Source organism: Haplochromis burtoni, unplaced genomic scaffold, assembly GCF_018398535.1.
Source record: "Haplochromis burtoni strain Fernald_Lab_line unplaced genomic scaffold, NCSU_Asbu1 Contig_63, whole genome shotgun sequence".
NCBI lineage: Eukaryota > Metazoa > Chordata > Actinopteri > Cichliformes > Cichlidae > Haplochromis > Haplochromis burtoni.
In genome coordinates, this window is record NW_024582424.1 from 4,177 (window position 1) to 31,644 (window position 27,468).

Below are 27,468 nucleotides of genomic sequence, written 5' to 3' on the forward strand. Positions count from 1 at the left end.
AAATCATAGCACCTGCCCAGCTGTATATAAACTCCGTCATGCTAGCTAGTACGCAGTACGAGTTATTGTAACTGACTGTAAAAAGTCAGCATAACGAAAATAAACTCCACCTAAACTTGGTTTATATCTGACCCAGATAGACTGCAGGTCATAACTTCTTACCTGAAGTTCAGTTCACATATCATACTGATATGAATCATAGCATATTATGGAATTCCAAAAATGGCTGCCAGGACAGCTGCCACCACACTGATGTGACACACTACAAATCAACTCTTTGATGCTGCACTTAAACATTCATCAAATATCACGTACACATATACACATACTGTCCCTCAAGAAGACACTGAGAAAAAATATAGAATAAGATTGAGACTGTAACTTTGCCATAAGTCATAGGTGTCAAACTCTGGCCCGCGGGCCAAATTTGGCCTAATTACATTTGGCCCGCGAAGCCATACCAAATTACTATTAGAGCTGGCCTACTGGTATTATACAGCTAATATATATATTGTTTAGTATTAAGCTTTGCTTGTTCCATATTCAGCTTTCCAGCAAAACTTATTTGAGTCCATAAGAAAAGATTCATTCTTATATCTGGAGGAAGATTTTTTTTTCAATAAATATTAACGTTAGCCCGCGACTTTGTTCCAGTTTTGAATTTGACCCACTGTGTATTTCAGTTTGACACCCCTGATTTAAGGGATTTGGGACTTGATTCAACAGGTCTGCCAGTAATCAGGCCAGAGTGTTTTTACTGAAGCTGAACTTAGTCACAGTTAATTCATGATTTAATGATTTAAACTTAACGAGACAGGTTAAGTTTAGATAACTTTTCTCTCTTAATCAATGAAATCATCATTTAAAAACTGCATTTAGTATTTACCCAGGTTATCTTTGTCTAACATTAAAATTAGTTTGATGATCTGAAACGTGTAAGTGTGACAAATAAGTAAATCAAGAAGGGGGCAAACACTTTTTCACACCGCTGTATATTGTAGCCTGATTATCTTCATCACTGATGACTTTTTGTGCAGATAAAGTAAACTGCACTTTAGACAGCTTACTGCTCGTTTGCATTACACTGCTGAAGTACTACTAAATTTGCATTTCCATATGTTTAAAAGACATTACATATCTGTGTTTTTGATCTTCTAGCTGCATGTGTGCCTGTTTATTTGTTAATATGTAGCAATGCAAATGGATTAAATCTAGTGGTTGTTTAACCATATGTTGTGTTCAGAGAGCCTAACTTTTTTAGCCTCTGAAAGTTACATATAATTCTTTTCTGAAAGTGGGCTATTGTGACCTTAGAAGCATCTGAACTTCTATTTTTACACATAAAGCTAAAAGTCACAGTAGATCATTTTCTACAGTTGCCTGCCTGGTAGCTGTGAAAAAGAGGATGCATCCAAGAGCAAGTCCCAAAAGCAGTTAATTCTGAGTGTGGTTTTTTTTGGGTTTTTTTGAAAAACTGTGATAAATAATTGTGATAAGTCCTGAAAGCATATTCTTATGGACAACTGTAAAACTGAGTTCTAAAAACTTTCTTGCCTAAAACTTACATTCATTACCTGCTTTAACAGTTAAAGGTATTATATAAACCGTCTGTGCATAGACTCTCCTGTGGCAAGTTAAGTCAAGGGCCTGTTTTATTCTGCAGTTACTGTCATTTCTGTAAATATGTTTTTCTGTCACGCAAGCTCCTTTTAAATTTAAGGCCAAAGTGTTGTGACTGCAAGCATCAGGACCGTTGAGACTGTGAATGATAAACAAAGTGGGAGCCTACAGTTGTCAAAGTCCCCAATATCTTGTTCTATTTTTGGAATTTGACAGCTTGTCTTGGCAGAGCTTTGTATGTTGAGTTGAGTGAACATTGGAAGTTTAGAAAAGTGTTTACACCGAAACTGTTGAGGCCATTCCAGCATGATGTTTGCACACGTTTTCTAGGTTGAGTTGAGCAGGATGTCTCCCTGTTGTTGTCACGTATAGCACATAAGACTCGCAGTAATGGTTCTGCTACTGCCACGTTGTACAGTACACGTTTTTGTGAGTCCTTTAAAGCTGTTGTAGATTTTACAAACTGCAATGAAAGTTTGTAAAATCTACAAACTTTCATTGCAGTTAGCAAAACAGAGCTAACAGAGTTAGCTCTGTTTTGCTAACTCAATGGACCGAAATAGAAAATGTGAGCCACCCAACTTCCTCAGTGAGTCATAAAATAATGAACTTAGGAAGGAAACGGCATATTTCCTGAAAAGACTGAGACATATCTATATAAAGGCCTTTTGTTCTTGGGTTACCAGGAGATTGTAATCAGTCTGCCTTGGCAGTTTGTTTGTAATGTGTGTCTAATTGCAGCATTTTCCTGAACATGATTTAATAACTTGAGCTTTAAATGATGAAAACTCATATTATTTAAAAAAAAAAAGGGTTCCATGGTCCATGGATCATGGAAATGGTCAGACAGGCGTACGTGATATAAACACAAATGTTTGCAATCTTGTTAAGAAGTGACCCACTCATTTAACCCACTCCCCCCAATATACACACATAACCCCTGCCTTACAAACTTTGGCTGAGCAACCAAACCCTCATCGCAATAACCTGTAGGGGTCACTATAGCTCCATGACGAGAGCCAAGTTCAACAGCAGCGGTGAATGAAGTTTCTGATCAATGACTTCCCTGAGCTCTGCTCATTTTTATGACTAGAGCTTTTTGAAGCCCACAGAAAATCCTTCACAGGCACAGGAGGGAACATGTTTGACTCACATTTCCATCTCAGTTTTCTTTGAATGAATTCACCTGTTGTGGAATGCAAGTTGTAAACAAGTTTCCTCATTAGGCAGAATTTTAACTGCTAGTTATAAAGTGTGCAGTCAAGATATTGTTTATATCCAAGCAATCTGCAAGTACCTTGCAAAAATTACAAGAGCCCCCAGTTAAATTACAACTAGAAGATTAAGTTGAAGGTCCAAGCAACCTGTTTAGTCATAATTTATTGAGTTAGATAGAAAGGGCCAATTGAGACTACTATTTATTAAATGCATGATGTCACAGCAGTTGGTCTTATTAAGTCTAAATTACAAAGGGAGACACCAAAGTAGAGTATATGATAGATATGCTGGCAGGAGTAGCATGAATGGAGCAAGCAATATCTTATCCAGAGTTTTTCACAAATTGATTGGCTTTACAGCCAGCCATTGCCACACCCTGAGGACTGCTCCAGATCAATCAGTTTTCTTAATCAATGGCTTGTTAGACGGAAATGAATGAAACAGCTTAAGAAGGTCAGTGTAGGTTTCTGCAGGCTTTGTGATCACTGTAGTTAGACTTGCAATTATCCCGAACCTTAGAAATATTGCTAATCTGGAAGAAGCAGGTAAGCGTGGAAAGACTGTTCATGGCGGGGTTGTCATAATCAGATGTGAATGATTGTAGTAGAGAGTTTCTCAACATTTGTGAATAGAACACAATTTGACCTATATTTTAGCCTCCTTGATGTTTTGCTGTATGACATTTCATCTGTTTATGCAGAATAACATAAAGCAAATGTCTTTACTGGTCAAACCATGGCAGAAAACTGAAGAAGTCAGTTTGAGGGCTGAATCACACCCACATCATGAATGCACTGTGGGACACACAGAGGTTTGTGGTAGGGCAAAGTAGACCCATTGAGTGTGTGAGCTTAGGGAGCTGACCTTGAACAGCTGGTTACAATGTTTTTATAGCTCTGTGTGTGTGTGTGTGTGTGTGTGTGTGTGTGTGTGTGTGTGTGTGTGTGTGTGTGTGTGTGTGTGTGTGTGTGTGTGTGTGTGTCCCATTGCTTGCAGAGAGTTTTCTGTCTGGTCTCCAGATTTCCTCTCACCAGATGTTGAAGAAACAAATTCAAGAGACTTCTTAAAAGTAGCCATGTTGAGATCAAAGCAGCTTCAGTTTCCAGCAGTACTGAGGCTCTTTGACTGAAGCCTAAATAGGAGAAAGAGGAGGCCTGTTAGGAATGCAGCTAAAACTGCTTCATGTGGGTGGTACTATTGAGTCCTCTGTATGGAGGAGTTAGCATTATTGCTGGTAGCTGTGTGAGTATAGAATAAGCAGTGACAAAAAGATCCAGCAATAACAAAAACAACAATGTGGTTAGTTTCAACAGAGTATCAGTAGATTGTTTATGTATTGATATCTATTGATATTTTTCATTCACTTTTTGTGTGAATATAAGGACGAGGGGTCTTAACAAAGTCAAAGAGACAGCATAAACAAGCCTGGATTTCCACATTCCCCAGACTTTAAATAATGACCCTAATGACACTGTGAATTTGTTGACAGCTTTTGAGTTTGTCCCCTATTGCTGAATCACCTCTGCCTCTGAAAGCTTGAGACCTGCAGGCTCTCACACTATTGTTTATTCTGGAAATACAGTATATCAGTTGATCCCAAAATACACGGCGGACGCTCCTGATATCATCTTCCTGTTTTGTGCAAGCACATACATCCAATTACAGCACTGCAGTCTGTCCTCACGTAAGCAAAAGTAGCTGCAGCGTTGTGACTGTTTGGATGTGAAACAGAACAAAGAGGGTGGGTGTTTATTTGCTAACAGCTGGCTCAGCAAGTATGTCCCAACCAAAGATTCAACCCAAAACACCTGTGAACTTTACTTTTCCCTCAGACCTTTAAGCAACTGAGCACACTTGAAATAGCTGATCATTATCAGATATGTTGGGAGCATATGTGATTTTGTGAGTTGCATACAGAGGCTTTAAGTTGCAAAAATACTTAAATAGTTTCTTTTTTTTTAAAAAAAGCAAGAGTGCTACTCTGAAAATGTGACAGTAGGAGGAATCATTTTCAGTATTTTGATAAAGCTGCGTCATGTCAGCAAATGCTCAATCGCTTCTTCTTCTTTGCAACACACACTGGCCCACTAACCCACCTCTCAGCCACTTTTGTGTCACCTGTTTCTTGCAACTGGCTGCACTATATGTATCAGCACATTGAGGGGCTGCAGCATGCAAAGACTCTGATGCAATTCTGCATATTCTAGAAAGGTGTTTCTGAGGTGTTTGTGAGATGAGGAGGTATGAATGATTGCGATTAGAGAAATAAAACTGGTCCACGGTAAGTGAGAAAATTATGGTGGAAATGAGAGTGAAGTGGTAACGTTATATATTTCTTTTCCCCTTTTGTTTTCTTAAGCTCTTTCTGAACAAAGGCATAAGAGGAAACACCCAGGGTGCAGGCTGATGCTGGAGCCAGCTAGATCAGACCGGTAGCTGTTAGAGAGTAGGGGGTGGTGAAGGAGAAGGGAGGCGAGAGAAGAGGAGGGGGAGATGGGATGAAGGGTGGAGCAGCGGATGGGGTGGGAGAAGGGGGAAGAAGGGAAAAAAAAGATGTGACGAGGAAAGCTGGAGGTGGAGGAGCAGGGGAACGCAGAGGTTAAGTGTTTCGGGACACAATATGAGATGGATACTCTGGCAGACAGCTTAGACCCCACTCCATCAGTGATGTAATGCATATGGCAGATTCTATTTTTAGCCATCCTAGTACACTTAGCTCAGCATACAGGGCGATCGATCAGCTGCACACTCACTGCGAGTATTAGAGCTGCAGCCAACAGCACCTAAATATTTTGCCTCTGTGCAGTTTGATGTTGTAGGATTTCTCCTTTGTCGTGTTAACAAGTAAATATGTGTTTTTGGTGGCATTTTGCACTGTATATTATGTGTTCTTTTGTCTTTATCTTGACGATGTTGCTGTCGGTATCATTTAGATTGCCAGGAAAAGTTCATGAAAAAGGGCATTTAGTTATTTTTATGCCAGTTTGTTACAATATGTTAAATGGCCTGTATTTGTATAGCGTTTTACTTAGTCCCTAAGGACCCCAAAGCGCTTTACATATCCAGTCATCCACCCATTCACGCACACATTCACACACTGGTGATGGCAAGCTACATTGTAGCCACAGCCACCCTGGGGCGCACTGACAGAGGCGAGGCTGCCGGACACTGGCGCCACCGGGCCCTCTGACCACCACCAGTAGGCAACGGGTGAAATGTCTTGCCCAAGGACACAATGACCGAGACTGTCGGAGCCGGGGCTCGAACCTTCTGATTATGAACTGCCAACTCATGAGCCATGATCGCCCCCTATACAATACAAAAATGTGTTTACATCTTGTCCAGTGAAAGTAAAATTATTCCCAAGGCAGTAGGAACAAAACAAAGCACAATAACAGCAGTGAATGGGGTGCTTCCAGGCCACAAAACAAATGGGGGCTTTCTGACATTTCTTGGAAATTTAGCCAAAGCGATGAATGAATAGTTATTGAAGCTCAACGTCATTGGTCTAATGACAAAGTCTGTGGATGAAGAGCTGCTTCTGTATTATTTTCTGTCTAATTTTCTTTGTTATTTACTTGTTTTCAGTTATGTTGTGGAAAAAAACTGCATGCCTGAATTGTATCTTTGTATACTGGGGTAACCGATTACCAGGACAGCTGGATGTGTGTGAGCTTTGGTGATTCCTGTTTTATCAGACACAAGAACATGCAAGCACACACACAGCACAGACTTCACTGACAGGACTTGTATTTAGAGTCCTGTATCACCTCCCAGTGTCGGCTGTGAATAAGTCTATAGCCTGAGGGTCTAGACAGGTTGACTCCCAGTGTGTTACACAATAGGGGAAAAAAGAGCCTGGAGACAAAAAGCAGATCAGTAGCTTATAAACTACCTGATAAACTTCATGTCCACACCTGTCACTTCCCCTTACTCTACCAACCTATTCCATATTGGTAGGTCACACTGCGAGTGGACTGAACAATGACATTCATACCTTCTTTGCTAACTTCTGTTAGCTAATTAGTTATAGCTATCCATGACAAACTGAGCCCTGTAACAGAGGCATCCTATTAAAAAATATAAATATAGTTTGTGTTTAATGTAACCAGTGATTCATTACCATTCTGACAGTTGGCTATAATCCCATTATAAGATTTCCATCTGAACAGTGACTACTACCCAAATGATCACTCCTCTCATCAAGTTTAATAAAATTTCTTTGGCCACATAATAAGGGGAGTAATCATAATGATTAAAACACTGTAAGCATCAGGGTGCGGCTGTGTGGCAGGCAAGATGTGGATTCAAATGCAGGACTTGGGAGAAAGAACATGAACTCAAAAAGCAGCTTTAATGCTGAACTCTTCACCTAAAATACAAAATAGACAGCGACTAAGCAGGCGCAGACGATTCAAACGCGAAGAATCTCCTGGGAAACATGGAACTAGAAAACACACAAGCACTAGGGATTATGAAACAAAGGACAAGGGGAGACTCAGGCAAGATATGCATACACAGGTAACGAGGGGAGATGAAGCAGGTGTAAGGACAGTTACAGATACTAATCGGGAAAATGAGCCGAAGGAAGTGAAACCTAACACAAAAACACGGAGAACAATACCATAGCAAGTCATGACAGATTTAGCTAACTTTGATTCAGTGCCCTACATAAGAGTTAGTTGTCAACCACCTGATATGAAGTGTGATGTATTAATATGTCCCTGTTGAGTGGTAACAATAGAGTGAGAACAAAAGCAAAAAAGAGAGCCTGCTCCTCATGTGCTTGTGTGTATCTGTCCGTACTACTACCTACTGAATGCCTGTTGGACAAGGCAGATAAAAAACAGACGAGTTCTAATCAAATCAAATCTTTAACTTATTCAGAGTGGTTGCTTTTACCTCGCTTCTGTTGTTGAGAACAAGAACAGTACAAAAACAGAGCCTCGTGCATTTCTAAGAGGCAGTTACATGTTCAAAGCACTGCATACGTTCATTTCAGTCCTTTCCCTTTCCCCCATACATAGCTGTTTCTCTGTACCTGTCATTTTGTCACCGCCTGCTATTAGGTTCACTTCCTGCGACTATTAAGCTATTTCACAAAAGGCTATGCTAAACTTGTGTGGATTCATTGGTCAAAGCTGTATTATTGCATGAAACGGACACAGAATCTGACCTAAAAAATCATGAAACTCTTACAATGAACATAGCCAAGATGCCAGTGAGGCCTTGGACCTCACGTTATTACACGAGGTAATTATACTTTCTAGTCACTCTTGCCCTTCTTGCTCTGGCACTTTTTGCTTAGTACCTATGGTCAGGCCACACCCATCTCCCAGCAGGCTGTTTATTTCGATTCCAGCTACGTACTTGTGAAGTTTTGTGACTTTATCTTGTACGTTTGCAGTTTTCTCCCAGATATTTGAATCACCTCTGTGGTGTCTCTTGAACCATCATTTGTCCACACAAATAGCGAAAGCAACATCTTAGCTACACAATCACAGCTCCAGTGTCTCAACATGTAAACACCTACTAAATTATTTACAAAAAAAAAAGTTATCTATTCCAATTTTGTCATGATGATGCATACAAACTCACACACTCAAGGTGAAAACAATATTACCTGTGCTATCACAGCTGCTGATCAACTGAAGTACACATTAAAGAGAATGTTTAGTATTTATTGTTACTCTGCTTGGTTTTTCAAAGTTATAATCTTGGTGCGTATATCTACATCCCGTTGGCTCATGATTTTATATCTTGCAGATTTTAAGCATTTGGTAATTTCCCCCCATCATTTTGCTTTTAGGCGACATAAGCATAACTCTGCTAAAAATACCTAACCCTGTTTTTTCCCATAAGCTACCCAAACAGCTTGTTGATTCAGGCATCATTCCAGGTAGCTCAGGCACGAATTTCCTTCCTATGCCATCCTATCCACATACACACCCTCCAGGGCTTGGTGTACCAATGAGAAAGTGACGTATGATTCTTAGTTTCCTTAAAATAGGGACTGACTTTTCCTCTCGCTCAGCAAGAGGATGCAGACAGGGTTGGGAAGTGCTGGAAAATCCAGAAATGGACATTTTGGGATTTCCTAGGTTAACAAAAAGTTAGAAAATATGACCGACCAAAATTTCAGTGGAAAACCTATAAAGAATAGACATTCGAGAAGTGACTGCATGATGTCAGCCTATTTAAACATGCAGTATTTGTGGTGTCATCTAAAAGGCAACAAGTATAAGCTGTGGGTCGATGAGTTTGGAAAACAGGTTTCACCATGCTTATGCGGTAACTGTACAGACTGACGTGATGAAATCAATGAAACCACAGAGTGCTACTGGCTTACTAAAGCGCACGGTCTATATATAATGTATATTGTAGTATCAGTATACACTGAGGTGTTTCAGAGAGGTAGATATCTGTATCTGATCTGTAAAAACTGTGACTGTTAAAGTCAGACCTAATTACTCAAAGATTAGATGCTAGTTAAAATTGAAATTTATTCAGCAGACACCTTTCTTATTACCTAAAGCCATTTTTGCTACTTGTTTGTTGACAATAATGAAAACGTAGGCAACACTTGAGACCAAGTTATCATTTTTCCCACAACTCTCAACTCCTGCTGTCGTCCATTCACCCCCTATCTGGTCCATGGCACTGGTAGTGATCCGACAGGCTGCAGGTTATGTAACAATCACCCGGCCGCTTTGGCACTAGAGTTTAATAAAACTTTCTGATGGACAACAGAGCAGCAGTATTTTGTGCTGTTCTCATGGGTTTTCGACACAATCCTGCCTCTAATCATATAGATTGCATTTTTGCCCCATTGCATTCATGCTTATGAAACTCGCTCTCCCTTGCTGCTGTCTCTTTTGCCTTCTCTTGCTCGCTCTGTCTCTCACACACACATATGCACACTTTCCACAAGCTGTTTTTGTAACGTGCATCACCCACACATTTTTGCATTCTTTGTGTGCGTGTGGGATGAAAGGACGATATGACAAAACATATTTATCAGTGTTGTAGATGCTTTTACTTCTTCTTCCGCCTTCAGAGCTTGCTGCAAGGTGATGTAACAGGTCTGCAGGATGGGATATCTCTCTTTGGGAGGTGTGCATATCAGAGTCCTGCAGTCTTCTTTAAAAATGTATACACTATATAACAGGCAATAAATGGCCTCATGCTCAATGTGGACTGCTGACACTGCACTCAACCTGTGTGGGTGTCAGTTTGGCAGGCATGCAAAATCTGACTGTGTTGTGCAAAATCTGCATATGCAGTAGCTGAAATGAAAACTTGTTGCTTTGTCTTTATAGTCACAAGGATGAAAAGTTGAGTTAAAGACAATACTAAACTATTTCAAATGTGTGTTTCTCTTTTTATCATGTTTGTCTGCAGATTTGTTTCCTGGTGTCAGCTTTCCGTGGCCAAGTGTTTTCAGAGGACAGCTGTGCTACTCTGGCGCTCTTCTCTCATTATTTCCATCTCAGTCAGTTCTTTTGGATGCTCATACAGGTAATGATAGGTTCACAGTGAACACTAGATACATGTGAGGAGGAAAAAATATATATAACACTTTTGATTTCTGACAAGTGGAAAAAATGTATCTTTCTGTAACTGCCTTTTGCATTTGTGCAAACAACATTTGGAAGAAGCGACTGCTATGGCAACTGAAGATTGATGAGATACAACACATGTGCTACGGCAAGGGGGAGAAAGGACGTCAGGTCACCCAAGACTGGGTACCAAGTATGACTGAAGGAGCGTTAGGTGCGAGAGCAGCTGACCTCACTTGAAGAGGTATACCAGAGAGACAGAAGCCAGGGGAATAAACCGCTCCAAAGAACCAAGGCATACTCTGCTAATTGACGAGAGACACCCAGAATAGCTAACCGAAGGCCAAACAGTCCTAATCCCCAAGGATCTCCAGAAAGGACCAGTCCCATCCAATTACCTGCCTCAGTACCACGTGGAAGCTCCTGTCAGACATCATAGTGGCACATGGCTCAATACATAAACAGGGCACAAAAAGGAATTGGCAAGGAATACCAGATTGGCAAAACAATTTGGTATTCCTTCATCAGGAACTCAATGGGGATGTGGTGAACAACACTAGAGGCCAACTTCAAGCCTATAGCACATGTCACCATCAAGTGTCATTGACAAGATTGGCTACAGATACCCACTACGGAATAGAACAATCATCAGGCGCCATGGATGACGTCAAGCTGTATGCCAATAGTGAACGACACATTGAGTCACTGATCCACAACACTAGGATCTATAGTAATAACATGTGAATGTGAATGTCATTTGGACTGGAGTGTAGGCAGATGGTAACAAAGAGATGGAACATACTCAGAACTGAGGGGATCTCACTACCAGAAGGCAACATTGCAGACACTGAGGACAGCTACAAGTACCTGGGAATCCCACAGGCAAATGGGAAACACGAAGAGGCGTCTAAGAAAGCTGCAACCACCAAGTACCTGCAGAGGGTAAGGCAAGTCCTGAGGAGTCCGCTGAATGGGAAGAACAACACATATGCCCTGCCCATGATCAGATACCCTGCTGGGATAATAAACTGGCCAAAGGAGGCAATAGAAGCCACTGACATGAAGACAAGGAGGCTCCTGACCACATATGGTGGGTTTCACCCCAAATCCTGCACTGTGACACTTTACGGAAAATAGCCACAACAGACCATGTGCTTAGTGAATACCTCAGGCAGTAGAAACCCAAGAAAGAAGTGGAGAAGGAGAACAACCATCACGGAAGGACAGGCCCCTGCACAGTATGTACCAGCAGATAGAAGAAGTGGCTGGATCCAGAGATCCCACCAGTGGCTGGACTGAAAGACAGCACAGAAGCACTAATCATCGCAGCACAGGATCAAGCTCGGAGCACAACATAAATAGAAGCTGGGATCTACCACACCAAGCAAGACCCCAGATGCAGGCTGTAAAAAGATGCCCCTGAGGCAATCCAGCACATAACAGCAGTGTGAAAGATGCTAGCAGGCAGGGTATGCATGGGACGCCATAACCAAGTTGCCAGTATAGCATATAGAAACATCTGCCATGAGTACTGCCTGGAAGTGCTGAAGTCAAAATGGGACATGCAACCAATTGTGGTCGAGAATGACCGAGCTTAGGTCCTTTGGGACGTCTGTGCTGTCTGTTTAAATATGCTTCTCCACCTTCCTCCTGCCTATTTTATCTCATAATTTGGCATTGCCAAGGTTCCTATTCTTTCTTTTTATTTCATACATATGGCATTTGGTTTATGTGCAACAGGCAGTGAAATTTGATTGTTTTACCACATCTACTGGGGCAGTCATAAAGTTACCAGTGCACTGCACTGGCATGCCCTTTGCCCAGGATCACCTTATAATACCTTACAAGGACCCTAAACAGCTCCTTCTTAACAAGACCTTCTTATTCTTTTATTTCTTTCTTTGCATTATATTGGTCAACACCAAAGCCACCCAAGATTTTTAGGAACATGAAGACTGTAAACATACATCTGTGCATTGTAATTGTAATCCTGGAAAGAGTTTATTGATGACTTATGACCTGCTGCAATAGCAAAGGAATGCAGGGAGAGGTTTCATCAGCAGCTTTAGTGCTGCTGCTGCGGTGATAAACCCTTTTCCTAAGTAATCCGCCTCCTAACGAGTCCTGAACTGCAAAGAAACAAAGGTAGTTGCGTAATACAGGAAATCCTTGGATGTTTGTTTATTTATTTGTAATTTTTGAAATATAACCTGATTAAATAGATTTGACAGACATTAGACAATAACTTTATCTATATTATTTGTCTGTGCCATACATATGTATTTGTTGTGTAATTCTTCCAAACAATCTTAAATCCACTTGATGACAATCAAGCTGAAGGCTCAGGCTCAGTTGTTGTCATTTTTTGTTTTTTTAAGAAGGGAAATGGGATTTATCACCATCATAAATCACAATTTATGCTATTATGAGTCAAACTGAATTCACAGTAACAAAAACACCGTCACATAAGACACATGTTACCAATAGGAATGGTATCCCTAAATGAACTTCCCCATCTACCCATCTTTTCCTACCTGTTGTCCTTCTCTTGCATAACATTTGCCTTGTTCTCATCAATCTTCAACCTTTTGTAACATGTGACATGCGTACGTGAACATAACCAGTGTTTACATAGGGAACATAATATGTAATAATGTTATTGGTAAAGTATTATAAGATTAGCTGTGGCATAAGCTGACCACAGCAGGGTAATACTGGAACCATGCAGCGGCGTACGTGTTGGACGCAGTGGGCTTTTTCTCATATCTGATTGTTTACTATGACTTCTGGGAGATTTTAAGGGATAAAGTCTCGGGCCGAAGGCTTTCATGTGGCTTAAGCGGTGTTAGAATTTGGATGGGCAGATCTGGAGCTCAAATAAAATTGGTTGTGACGTGCAAGCTGGTTTTAGACACACATGGTAGTAGTTAGTAGGGTAACAGCTGACTGGATCGAGTGAAGGACACAAACAGTGATTCACCCTGTAAAGAATTCAAATAGGAGGATTAATGAAGCATGAAGAAAAAACACTTAGGCTTTTGTTGGTTTATTTATATACTCACTCACAGATTTGTTTTTTTCGTAACATGCCCTGTTCGTTAAGGTTGAATTTAAATAGAGAGCCAGACTGTGTGATAGAAAAGGCAGATATGTTACAAAGGTAAGGAAGTGTTATTCATTAGAAGCACAATTTCAAAAAAGACGGGCGAACAAAGCAGGACAAAAGGAAGAGAGGAAGAAAAAGTAATACAACGTAAAGGCCAGGACCATGGCATTGTTCTTTAACACCCCTTCAAAAAATATCTTGTTATTTCATAAATGTCAACTCTAACTGTGAATGTAGCTGACAAGAAAAATATTACCGCCACCTTGGCTTTCACTGATGCGGGGAACCGAGACCCTTCCATCCTCACCAACATCTCTGCATTGACCCCAGTGATGTCTCACCACTCAAGTTTCCCTCAGATCAGGTAGCTGCTTTCAGATAAGTGGCTTATATGAGTGGGCGCCAGCAGCTCATCTCAGGGCATGACAAAGACCTGAATCAATAACAGCAGTGTGAGTGTGTGTAATTGAGAGTAGTGAGAACGGGCACGTCCAAAACCTGATCAGGGGAATATGCACTGGCATAAAGCTTGAAAACACACAATAATGTGGCCACTGTCCAGAGCAGCTATGTGTTGAATGCAGAGGTTTGCAGTTAACATCAGCTTACTAAAAATTGCACATTATTAAATAAGTGTACAAAGTCTTAAAGGCATCAGGATTAGGATTTCTGGGATTTTTCCTGAGCTAGCTAGTGAAGCCAGGATGACACATTTCTAGCTTGCTAAATAATATCTTTATGTGATAATGCCTGTCCTGTTTCCTCGCCAATTAGTCATCCAGTCATTTGGGACTTTTAATACAACACCAATGGTTCATGTGACCAATTTACAACTGGTATTTACCTTCAGTGGTAACTTGCGGTTTTGGCTTTATTTGCACTGCGGAAACTAAATATAGCTCATATCTAAAAACTTGGTGAAGTAGTCCCAACATGATCTGCACAAAGCATGAACTGTTTTTATTGGAAAATTACAAGACCAAGCAATATGAAAAAAGTTTACTTAAACAGTGTGGTAGTAAATATTTAAAAAATACTGCATTTTTTTCTGCGGTGAGATTGAGCCAACCTATTATTGTGGCTCCATGAGTGATATGGCCACTGCAAAACAACAGCTCAGCACAAAGTTGCCCATAATCCCTTTACTGTACCACAATGACTGCAGTTTTCTCACAGCCAGTGAATAACACTTCTTGAATCTGACTGACATTATGTATTATCTCAGGGGAGTCGAGCTGTTACACAACGGGAACCGTACAGTCTTGTTTGCTGCATCTGCTGCATCTGTGTTTGTGGGTTTGTGTTCATGTTGGTGTGGTTATGAAGCAAGGTCTTTTTGGGTCAGTGGTTATACAATATTGTTACGGTAGAGGTTGAGCAGAGTAATCATAGGGAGAGGTCAACATCATTTGACCTTGTGTCATTAGTTGCATCACATCTTCCTCTTTGCAAATGTGTTGCTCGAGTGCTTGCAAACAGATAGACATTATCAGCTGTTATTCATTACAGCTGTTGACCTGTTGCATACATTTTAATAGCATTTCCTTTTTTTCATGTTCAAATGTAATACTTTATAGACTTTTGTTTTTTATGTATGTTAGATGGCAAAAAGCTTGTAAAACAGCTCGTAACGCACCATATATGAGCGAAATGTGAAAGAGAAAATGAAGTGTTAGTGTGCTTGACATGAGGATAAGACATCGTCTGCTTGCTGTCAACAGGTGTTCACATAAGCCAGTTATGCAACAGTGGATGGCTTAGTAAAGCAGATAGATGAGACTATAAAAGCCTTCTAGATAACTAAGCAAACATAGATATTTTTGGGTGTGATATGCGGATGGATATACTTGTGTGTTTTTGTGTTTTACTGACTATAAAGACCAAATGTGCACACAACCGAGGAAGGTTTAAAAATCATCAAAGGGGAAGATGTCGAGCCTTTTCTCCCCCTTTTATTTATTGTGCTGCGATAAGTTTAAGATACATTTCATAGTCTGTAAAAGTTACTTTTTTATTTTTATATCCCCGTGAATAAGTTGTTTTCTCAAACTGTTTTCTCAGGCGGTGAACTTCTGGCAAGTGCTCGTGATGAATGATGAGCACACAGAACGCCGATACCTGCTCTACTTCCTCCTGGGGTGGGGACTTCCTGCTTTGGTCATCATCATCCTGGTCATCGTGTTACTTGGTGGCTTTGGATGGAAAATACATGAAGTATATGGACTGGTGCAAGGCGATGTGTGAGTTAGCAACACATGTAAATACACACACAAGTGGTCTTTTTGAACTGATGGCATGTATCCAGTGAATCGTAAGTACACTTAGGAGAGTATTTGTTAAACTGGTATGAGTCGTTTACAGTGATTTCAGTTTCTTTTTTAAGCTTAGGGAAATTCCACTTCAGACTAGGTAGAGCAAACAGAGCCAGTGAGCCTGCCCAATCAAATGACTGAATGAATGAACGTCTCATGTTTGTTTGCATGCCTCTCCCCACACTGAAAAACTTCAGTCTCGGAGGTGGAGTCTTTGAGAAATCACGCCATACAGAGCCTTATATAGCTGTTTCCCTTAAATTACCTAAAGCACAGAAACAATAGAAGAAATCACTGTGTACAAAAAACACATACAAAGGTCCCAACACAGGTGAGTTGCCCGTGTCTTTATGTGCATCCATCTTCCATGTCTTTCATTTGTGAACAAATGTTCAATAATAGTCAAAGAAGTATGAAGCTGAAACTCCTAAACCACATCTATAATAAGTCAATGGTCTAAGGTGTGCCTGTTATCCTTGGGATCAAGTATCTGTGGGTGTTTCCTGTGGATGGGAGTGTGAAACAGTGAGCGCATACAGGAGAGATTTAAGAACATAGAGGAGTATTCAGTTTCCCAGGAGCACACCTTCCTCTTTGAGGACATAAGGCAGCTTTTCACTTCTTTTCCTTCTCTCGCTCTGTTTCTCTCCTTCGCTCTCTCCTCTTCGGTGTTAACAGCTAGTCTCTTGTTTTCTCACCACTCGTTTCAGTTTCGCCTTGCTTGCATACAAAAGTGTTAAGCTCACACCTTGTGTCAATAGACTTTGTATCCTTTAGACTTAATTGCTTATGGGAGCACATTTTTTTACTCTGTCTTTTTGCTTTCCACTACTACACTCACGCTGTAGTAGAGAGATATGAAGATTTATGGATAAATAAGTGCAGAACGGTGTAAAGTTACCATTTCCATGCCTCTACCATCACTGTTGTGCTGGGACATTGTCTTTCATATAGACCAGTTTGTACTTAACCCCAGCTATGTGCATTGAGCATATTAAGGATTTCTCTCTTCTGATGGTTATCACATTATGAGGCAGTGAGTGACTATAATGTCCTGTGGTTTCTGCCTTTTTTAATCTTTATTGTGGATCATATGTTGTACATCTTTAAAAGGAAGAAAACAAAAAGCCAACTTTAACATTGAATCCTCTCTCACCACCCATGGACAACTGCTCAGCAAAAGTGGTCATAAACATTTCAGCAGCATTAAATTTTGTTTTGAATGAGTCTAGTTTGAGACTGATTACACTCATGAATATTTTGACCCTTTTGTAGTCTCAAGTTGCATCTTCCAAACATGGGGTCTTGTGATCACATGATTTAAGTAAAAATGTTATCATAGAGTGGTAACATAGGATCTTACTGTGGTATACATTTAAAAGAAAATCCCAGCAGCCTTTGGATGAAAACCCTCTATAAAAGGCATGATTAACTTTCTTTCTCTCAAGCTAAGAAATGGGTGCGTTAGACCCCTGGGTAATGTTTTTTTTTCATTCAATTCAGGAATCCCTGGGATTTCCCATCCTTGTGAGACTTTCACTATAGTTAGAGGTCATCCCCTTAACAAGGCCCCAACAGTACAGCTGTCCATTTTCCACTGTATTTAGACTAGGGGCCCGGCTGTCTTTTTGTGACATGGTGATCCAGCGCTTTATTTGGCATAGCTCATCTTATGTTGTGACTACGACAGATCCAATTATTTTTCTGCAATCACTCAAACATGCGGAAGTCCTGTCTGATTTGATGCTCGCACCGAACCAGAGCGTGAATGTGTTTTGTGAAAAGGTTGTGGTCACATCAGTGTTGTTCTAGTTGTTTGGCAACAAATATCAAGGATGTTGATTTTCCCAGAGGAAAACCGCAGTTTTCTTTAATAAAGATAAACATGCCTGAAAGATCCTGAGACGGTAGTTCAAGAGGTTCACCGGGAAAACAGCATAGAGATAGACTGTATAATACTGACAGTACCAACTTCTTACTGACATTTTAAAAAAAAATTGTATTAATAATTCTCCAAAGAAAGTTCTTCTTTACCTGTTAAAAAGGATGAACAGTGGAAATCACGTGACCCCTATGGATATATATTCTTATAATTGCCGATGGATTTATCGGTGGTTGTGTCCGATGTGTCACAAAGCAACAAAGTATAAAGAAGAGTTGCGTTATGATTAAATTAAATTAAATATAGAGCAGTTTAATATTTTCAGTTTTTCCAGACGTTATCTGTGAGTTAGATGTGTTCTTTATGCTATGGTGACACAAAGGATCACTGTTTGGAAATAGCAGCCAAAATTATTGCAGCCGTGTGAAAATTTCAGATTAAACAGAAATATTTATTAACTGCTTATATTCAGAGTCTAGTCAGAACCTCACAACAGAAACAGAAATAACAAATAGTGACATAGTTGCTGCAAAATGATGATTTAACTGCTAAACGACAAACATTTCGCTCTTATACAGGACTATAACTACAATACAACCAGATGGTAACCAGCTATGTTAAGTCCCCCACTCCAAAGAGATGTGTTGCAGAGAAGTTAATTGCAACATGTCGCCAATCTGTCTGCTTTTATAAATTAGACAGCAGTTATTTGCAAGCCTTCACTACTCTGTCTGAGAGTAATTGCAGTTGGTGTGATTTGGACCCTGACTGTTTGGAGATAAGTTGCCTCCCACCAGATAACCCGTGCAGTCACCTTGCAGTCAAAAGAAGCAGCTCATAGGTTGAGAATGTTGCATGTTCAACCTCTGGGGAACCCGCTTGTTGCTACAACTACTTGAAGTTGTTTGCAGAATATAAAAATAATTCAGTGCAATCATCAGACAACTGGAGATTTTTTCCTAGTTGCAAGATGGCTTATTGTAAGTTTTGTAAGTGTGTCTTTCATCTTATTTTCCTTATCTTCTAGGTGCTTTATCCCAAACATCTATGTAGCTCTGTGCACGGCAGTGCTGGTGCCTCTCATCTGTCTTGTTGCTGTGGTGGTTGTATTCATCCACATCTACCAAGTTACTGAGCAGTGGAAGGCCTACGATGACATTTACCGTGGACGGACTAACAGCACAGGTAAAAACCAAATATGTGACTACACACACAAACACACACAAATATATTAATGTATGCATAAGCAGAGATTTTATTATTTTACCACTTCCTGTTACCACAAAGAGATCATGGGAGTTACATCTGCATTTACACTCAGTCACACCCAATTTCTTTCTTTCGTGGACATGTACAAACACCACTAGGATGTCCCTCTGGAACGAAGCTACAAACAACATACCCTTATTTTGGGCAGAAGCTTTCATCCCCTATTTTCCAGTTTGCTGTTTGCTGGAGACAAAAACAGATTTAGGGTTTTTGCAGAAAGTGCAAACTTTCAGTTATCTAACACACACAAAAACACCCATCAGCACAATGTAGTAGTAGGTGTGCAAACTTGTACATTTCCAACTTGTAGATTATTCAGAATTCTTGTTTGCACACACACATCCATCATGGATTTATGACCCGCACGAATCAGCTCTGTTTATACAGTGCAGTTAGTCCCTTTGGCCACACATGAAGATTCAGCCAAACCACTTTACTTGCTGATCATCGGGGCTGCAATCAATGGCCATCAGTGGGAATCGGCAGGCTTTAGCTTGTTTTGCTCAGTCAAGGCTCTCCGGTGACAAAGCCAAACCTGAATTAGTGCCAGTTCTTTTGTTGGCAAGCAGCTTGCCCGCAAACTGTGCAGGAGTGTTGAGGCAGTGTAGATGCTTTACTGAGTTGCAGGTATGTGTGCATTATTCAAAAAGGAACAGCACTTTCTCATTCACAAACCAGGCTGAGGCAAAGGGCCAGCCTGTAGGATTTGTACTTCACATGAGCAGTTTTTTGTGAGGAAAGCGAAAGAAAATAGAGTAAATTGGACAAACATTTATGTTTGAAATATGATACTCTAATGTGTGATGATTCACAATAGCCTAAACTTTTGACCTATACTGTACATACATACACAATTGTACATATCTACATGCACATATAAACATAACATGCCCACAAACACACTTTAGTGCACATTGTATACTCCAGTGTTTGCAGTGTACTCTGCTGTTGTCAGTGTCTCAATATGTCTAAAGTCCAAAGAAGAATAAAACAATTATGGGAGAATATATTTATTGCTGTAAACACAGGCTACCCTTCTGCTCATTTCCCGGAATTACTTAAAGGTTGTATGAGTTGACTTAAAACAACAGGAACTGAACCCTGCACTATGCAGCAGCATGACAATCATGACAGTCAATAATTATCCCTATTATTTGTCCACTGCTTGCAGGCTCTGTGTGCGCTTCTGCAGTAATCCAAATAATAACTATTCATATTAAGCACTTAGAGTAAACTCAACCTTGACTTTCCCAGCCAGCTGAGATTCGTGCAGAACCTGCTGGACTGCTGATGCTATTTTGACAATGAACGCCATGTGCATGTTTTCAAATTCCTTAGTGAAGCAACAACCGATGAGATAAGCTAACAGCTAATCTGTGTCTGTCTGTGTGTTTGTGCCTGCGTGCCTGCGCACGTGCACGCAAGATTATGAGAACCGCACATGTAAAATTCACAGGACTGTGTGAAATTTAGCAGAACTTCTGACGTCAGTGAAATCAAGGAAGTGCGTTGGTGGGCTTTCATTTATGTTCCTCCCCATCAACAGATTTGAGAAAGTCTGGAGTTCTGCCAATGCAGGGCAGCGAATAATAATAAACGAACAAAAGGTACAACAGTGCATATCAGAAGCACAACAGTGAACCCTTATCTTGTGTTAGAAAGACTTTATGTTCCTGTGTTGCGCAAGTAACCAGACTTTAAGTTGAATGAATAACTATTATTGTTGCAGTTTTATGGCACTTAATGTTCCCTGGCTCCACTTTTAGCATTGATTGGTCAGCAGTATGGAAACACAAATAAATGATGGATAATGTTTAATTACTTAATATTGTTTTATTTACTTTGTGTGTTTGAGTGTTGCTGCTTTATTTGTATGCTAAGCGCATGCTTATATTTGTCATATCCTTATTAGTAATGGCCTTGAAATGCACATCCTTATTTGGACATTGTACTTTAACAGCTGATTGTTTTTATCATCTTGTTTCTAGTATTATTTTTTTTCCTTTGGTCATTACTCCTAGCTGTAAGTAGATGCACTCAACACACGCTTACTCCTGCTTGTTGTTATTACAGCTGGTGACTTCTCTGTGACCTTAATGTTAGCACGATCTCGAGTTTCTTTCTGGTTGTTTTCCTTCTGTGCATGCTCACTTCTCAGTTTGTCTTCTCACACCAAGAACGCTGCACTGGTCAAATTTGAACTTGAGCCTGTCTGCTTGCCTGTGGATGAAAGCAGCGTGTGTTTGTTGTACAGAAAGAAAGATAGCCATGACATCATCGAGCTTCTCTGAAACACAAAGCTTTTGCAGAGGATTGCATATGAATTCATGTCTGCTTATGCATAATATGAACACACACACACATGCACAGCCACACAGGCTCTTTGCTTCTACTTAGTGGTACAAAGCCAAACAGTCAGTCAGCTTTTTGCAGTTAGTCTCAACTCGGCTCTGGGAACCTGTTCTTACTGTGGGAGCTCTGGCCTGTCCACAGACAGGAATGTGCTTACATGGTTGGAAAAAGTCTAACCAGGGAGGGAGGAGATGAAGACAGATGTGCAAGACACACTAAAGCCAGAGAGAGAGAGAAAGAAAGAAATGGGAAAGATAGACGATAGAAATTGATAGATGGAAGATAGGAAAAAGTTGTTATTTAACCTACACGTGTTTGTAGACAGTTTGTCCACATAAGGCAAACCGAGATGAAGTGTGAAATAATAATGCATCAGAGGCCGTGACCAAGGCCAACAGCGAAGAAAGCACTAAAAAAGTATGATAGAGCTAAATAAATAAAAATACTCTGTGATAAGGAGCAGAAGTTAGAGCAGGGTGGAAATGACAGTGTGGTGGATGTGGCACCTAAGTGAGGGGTTTTTGTGCAAACCTGGGCCCGTGTCCTGTGTTTCCATCCTACTTGTGAAGAGAACTGTACACTCTGTCCTACATAACACCTTTCATGCAGACTGTAAGGAGAGTGACTCAACAGTGTAATTTTGAATCTGATGTTCCCTTCAAATCATCGTAAAAACAGCTTTTACGCCTCATGTAGCTGTAAAATTTATTATGTTTATCTTCTGTGACCCTGCACTTTTCACTTCAATACACACACACACATACACAGCATCACAGGTATTGTGAGCCTAATAAAAATGTCTTTTACATTCTTTGATAATGCAATGTGGAGTTAGTTATTAATCTAATGTTTCATAAACAGATCAGTACTGTAATCAAAACCAGTTTCTTTCATCTCCGGCTGCTTGCAAAAGTGAAGCCATTCTTCTGTTTCAGAGACTTTGAGAGCTAGCCGTGCCTTCATTTCATCTCGCCTCGATTTTTGTTGATACCTGAGTGTTTACTCAGGCGTCAGTCTGTCATCAGTTAGCCGACTGCTGCACGGTTACTAACTGGCAGAGCAAGCAAGACCACATATCTCCCATACTAGCATCCTTACACTGGCTTCCAGTCAGTTTTCAAATTGATTTTAAGATTTCATTATTCGTTTTTAAGCCATTGCACAGGTTAGCACCCTCATACCTTTCTGATCTTTTGAACTGGTACACTCCTGCAAGATCATTGAGGTCTGCAGATCAAATGCTCCTAGCTGTCCCAAAGTCCAGATTGAAGCACAGAGGTGATCGGGCCTTTGCTGTGACTGCTCCTAAACTGTGGAACAAACTGCCCCCTCACATCAGGACCTCCCCAACATTAGACAGTTTAAAACCCCCTTTTTTCTTGTTAACCCACTTTTATTCCTTTGCTTTTAAATCAGAATGAGTTTGTACTACTTTTATTTGTCTTTTTTCTGACTCAAATCTTCTCATTTTATGCTTCTTTTCTTAAATTTTGTCATGTCCTCCTATGTTTTTATCTCCTTTGATTATTTTATATGTACAGCACTTTGGTCAACAGTTGTTTTTAAATGTGCTATATGAATAAATCTGACTTTGACTTTACTGAATAACCCTGCACTTTATGTGTTAAAGCCATATTTTAGCTAAAAATCTGTATATATCTGTATATCTGTAAATCGGTATTGGTTGCCAACTGCAAGCACCTGATGATTTGACTACAGGCTTAAGTTTCTCAGTACTCACTTGTCACACCCTGCTTTAATCCCTCCACTGTTTTAGCTTTTTAACTTTTCTATTCTTCTCCCTACAATTATTTCAAGATGTTTATCTCAGCATATTAGCTAAGTATTAATAGGAGTCAGGCTAGTATTTGTATGAACAAAGCAAAACTCATCACTATGGTGCAATACTCTTAATTTCATGGTGGTAGCACTCCTAGTGTTTTTATTTGAGATCCCACATTTGCAACATACTTAGCAGGGAGGATGGGTGTGGTGCTGGTAATGTGGATGTGTTTTGAATATTCTTTTGACAGTGTCCAAATTTGACTAGTGCATTGCACTTGTGTTGGTTAGCAGGCTAACAGATATCCTCCCATTTTTGTACAGCAAGAACAAGCAGGTTAAGAGAATTATTTGTGCAAGTAATAATGAAGTGCACTCCCTTTGTAAAATGTTCTCTGCTTTGTAAGGACCACTGGATACTTACTTAATTATCTTAAGTCTGTCCCTACTTCAGTGGGGTTTTTTCTTGAATTGTCACATCCTGAAGTCTGAGGTGACAGGATGTATTCCTGTCAGTGGGCTGCAGGTTGACTAGCTGCTATGGTCTAAAAGCAGTAAATGCTAAGAAGACCTTTTAAACTATGCGCTTTTTAGTCGTATTGGTGAGATCAGTACACTTTGTGTCAATGTACAGTTGTTACAAGGTTTGTCAAAGTGTTACTCTCAGAACTTGGGGGTTGTTTTTTGTTTGGTTCAGTTTAAAATAAAATAAATAAAAAGCCATAATTCCCCCTTTGGTAAATGTGTAAATGTAAATGTGTGATGTTTGACCTCTGCATGAGGACAAGTATTCGTATGTTTCTCCATTTTGACAATCTATTTTGCACCCTTAAAATATAAAGTACATCTGATGTGAAGATGTTGACACACCAGCTGCCTGTTTGCACAAAGAAAAGAATTGTGCACACTGTCTCTTAGATCATTTTCAGCCCATTTTAGGCAGCTAAATGATTTAGTGGTATCACAAATGCTGAATGGATGAAGCCCTGGATAGAGAGTACAGCTCTGATCGCATGTGTGCGTGCGTGCTTATTGGCATACTCAAGTATGAGTGTGTGGCTTTTTACCCTCCCTTATATGTCTCCTCAATGTTGCTTGAGTCTCTAATCTGAGTCCACGTAAATCCACATGCAAACCACAGGAAGTCAGAGAACTGTTGGAGCAGAAACGCTGCATCAGTGTTGTATTAGGGTTGTAAAATGTGGATCATTAGACAGCTCCTGAATTAGATCCCCTTCCTCCTCTTTTACCAGACCTTGCTTTGGAAGAATGAGTATTACACCACAGCATATATAGTTTAATATCAAGAAACTAGAGAATCTAAATAGAAATGATAACACACCAGCAGCTATATTAATTCTCCATCAATTACTATGTAATGTACGGTAGTTATTCTGCAATATGTTCAAATTAATAAGTGCATGAATGTCATACAGATAAAATAGTATCTAGAATCTCAGTTCAGCTGTAATGTATAATGTATTGTATTGGCTTATATATATTTGAACAACAGTGCTGATATTGTTTTCATTCTGTTCCTGTTGTTATCTTGTGCTCCAGAGGTGCCGCTGGTCCTCTACCTGTTTCTGCTCGTCTCCCTAGTTTGGTTGTGGGCAGGACTCCATATGGGCTACAGGTACCTGTGGATGCTCATCCTCTACGTCATCTTTAACTGCCTGCTGGTGAGATCATTTCCTTTTCTGTTTGTTTGTTTGTTTCCTGTTTGTGCATATGTTTTCTTCTTGTTGTAATTAGAGTACAGTTAAAAGTTATAAAGTTAAAGCACTTCTTTTTATATCTTCAAGCTCGATGTGTGTACTCTTTCTCCAGGTTTGATTTTTCTTATGAAAGATATTGTTTTTACCTATCCAATCTCAAATTTTCAGCTACTCTCTGAGCTAAATGTTGCTGTAGCTGAAAATTTGAGAACGCTGCAGAGTGTGTGTGTGTGTGTGTGTGTGTGTGTGTGTGTGTGTGTGTGTGTGTGTGTGTGTGTGTGTGTGGAGAGGTATGATGAAGGGAAGTCCATTCACTTTGAAGGCCAGCTTTGATGTATCTGACGGGCAGAGTAAGAAGTGCCTCAGGTGTGGAGAGAGAGAGGCAGGGTTATCACTGTGTCATGTCTCACCAACGCCTCTCACTGCTATGTTTGTCCATCTCTCCACTTTATTTTTGTCTTTTCTTGGTCCCTTTGTTTGCATCTTTTTATAGTTTATTTACTCCCTCTGTTTCTCTCAGTTCTGTATTTCAGATGTCAGTGTAGCTAAGTAAAGATATTTCAAATGCAAGATAGATTACTCTACCACTAAATGCAGTCCAGTACATATTTAAATATTTGCACAGTGAGATCATTTTCACAAGCATGCCTCTGCATCACGCCACTACAGATTCCAAAAAAAGAAATAAGGATGGGAAGTGTAGATGCTGGGCTTCAATCTAGAGGCTTAATAAAAAATATAGTCCCTATAACCAATTTCCACCTGTTCAAAAGAAACTGGACAAAATGAGGACTGTCATTAATGATCAAATATAAAACCTGTGCAACGATATCATCGTGAACTCTGGAACACATTGTGCAAGTTTTTGTGGATTTTTCTGCCTTCAGTTATGTCCTTAGTGAGGGAAACGCATGCTTACTCATGTAACTGAGACATTTGCTTAAAAACTTTTGTCTTCTGGTTACTAAGGATTTAGCTGTGGCTCATTCATATCAGTAGCTTTATTACTTGTCTTTAAATTGTCTTCTGTCAATTTTACTTAACCTACTAAATCATACATTTTCTGGCGCAAAGGTTTAGTTTTGTAGAAGTGTTTAATGCATAATGTGTTTTTTTAAGAAGATACCCACGAAGCTTTCTGGATCAGTTGTGCTTAGTTTTGCACAATTGATTGTTTTCTGTCTTATCTAGTCCCTAAATGTTTGCAGTGATCGGGTAGACCACCATGTGCCTGTAACATGTGCCACAAGAGGTCTGTGACAACCAATGTTGATATGTAGCATCTACATGCTAAAGACAACAGCGCTTAACATAAGTAAACATCTCCTGTTAGTCCAGTGACTGAAGTGAAGTGATGTCAGCAGCAATGGTCATTGTCGCACTCGACACTTCTTCATGACCAGCAATACTTTGTCCATCCCTGTGACATCACATAGCTAGTTTGATTTTATTTAAAATGGACTTGTGATTGTTAATTTACATGCAAAGTTTTTAAATACATTTCCTCAGTTCTGCTTGTGTGTCTTTTAACCTGGGTAAAAATCCTCTCACTTAGAAACATTTCAGACTAAAAGCCTTTGTTTCCTCTCTAAATACTTTGATTTGTTCTTGGGCCCCCTCATTAGGCCCCTGAGGTATCAAAGTTCTTAGCACTGCTGTCACACAAACATACATCCGCCCACACAATAGTACAAAAAAATCTCCTCTTTACGCTAATTGGCAGATGACTAGTAGTTTGATAACACTTTTGCTCTCTAAATGAGGACTTTTGGGCTTTTTGGTGGCGACGTACAGTAACAGCTAAAAAGAGCTTCTTGCTACCTTATTTGTATTTCAGCAACTTAAATGTAGCTTAACTTTGACTTCAGATAGGACAAGTTCTATCAAACTTTGTATCATCTGGAAAAAAAGAACTGCTGCAATTGATTTTCAGCCGTGCCTCATACAAAGTTCCAGCTAAAACAGCAGCCTCTGGGGTCTGCACCAAAAGTACCAGAAGTAGGGATTTATCAAAGTGGAACGGGTAAGGGTCCCAAAGGTACATTGTGTCCAAGGATATTGATTAGCCATAAACAAACTCATCTGACCCACTTTCTACAAAGCACCACTAAAGAAAGGTCAGGATGCTGTAACCATGTACGAAGCATGGCTGTTATCATATTTATTTGTATGCAAGATTTGGGTTATGTGTTTTTTTTAAAGCACATTTAATTTGTTTAGCGGTGATGGAGGAAAAGCGTTGCTGTGAGAGGACTCATTGATCATTTTGTGTCACTGCAGAACTTCCATTAGGGACTAAATCGAAAAAAGAAAGTAAAGTTTAAAGAAAGCAACTGTGATACTTGCTCTCTGTCATGAACACTCGAACAGCAAGATTTAACAAAATATGATGATTGTCACATTTCTTAACAGATATGACTTGGTAACTAGAGTAATCTTACTTTTGTTTCATGATTTTGTGAACTCAAACCCATATGGAATATTTTTAGGTTAACTAAAGAAATTAAACTGAGATATTTTTCAGGACACGGTGCTACAGGACTGCCTTATTCTCCCAGTATTATTATTCCAGTGCATTTTTGAACATCTTATCCTTCCCATAGGTTTTCAATGCCGTGAGCTTGGAATTTGTTAGGCTGTGCATCTCTGC

General features: G+C 39.9%; 1 protein-coding gene across 1 annotated transcript in view; it reads left to right on the forward strand.

Moving 5' to 3' along the window:
• Positions 1–10,110: 10,110 nt before the first annotated feature.
• LOC102288646 (adhesion G-protein coupled receptor V1) overlaps positions 10,111–27,468 on the forward strand; it is a 28,568-nt gene continuing 11,210 nt past the window's right edge. Inside the window, exons 1-4 of the mRNA XM_005922915.2 lie at positions 10,111–10,356; positions 15,565–15,743; positions 18,725–18,882; positions 24,661–24,782. Coding sequence (XP_005922977.2) covers positions 10,345–10,356; positions 15,565–15,743; positions 18,725–18,882; positions 24,661–24,782 — 471 coding nt within the window. The 5' untranslated portion in view covers positions 10,111–10,344. The remainder of the gene's footprint in view (positions 10,357–15,564; positions 15,744–18,724; positions 18,883–24,660; positions 24,783–27,468) is intronic.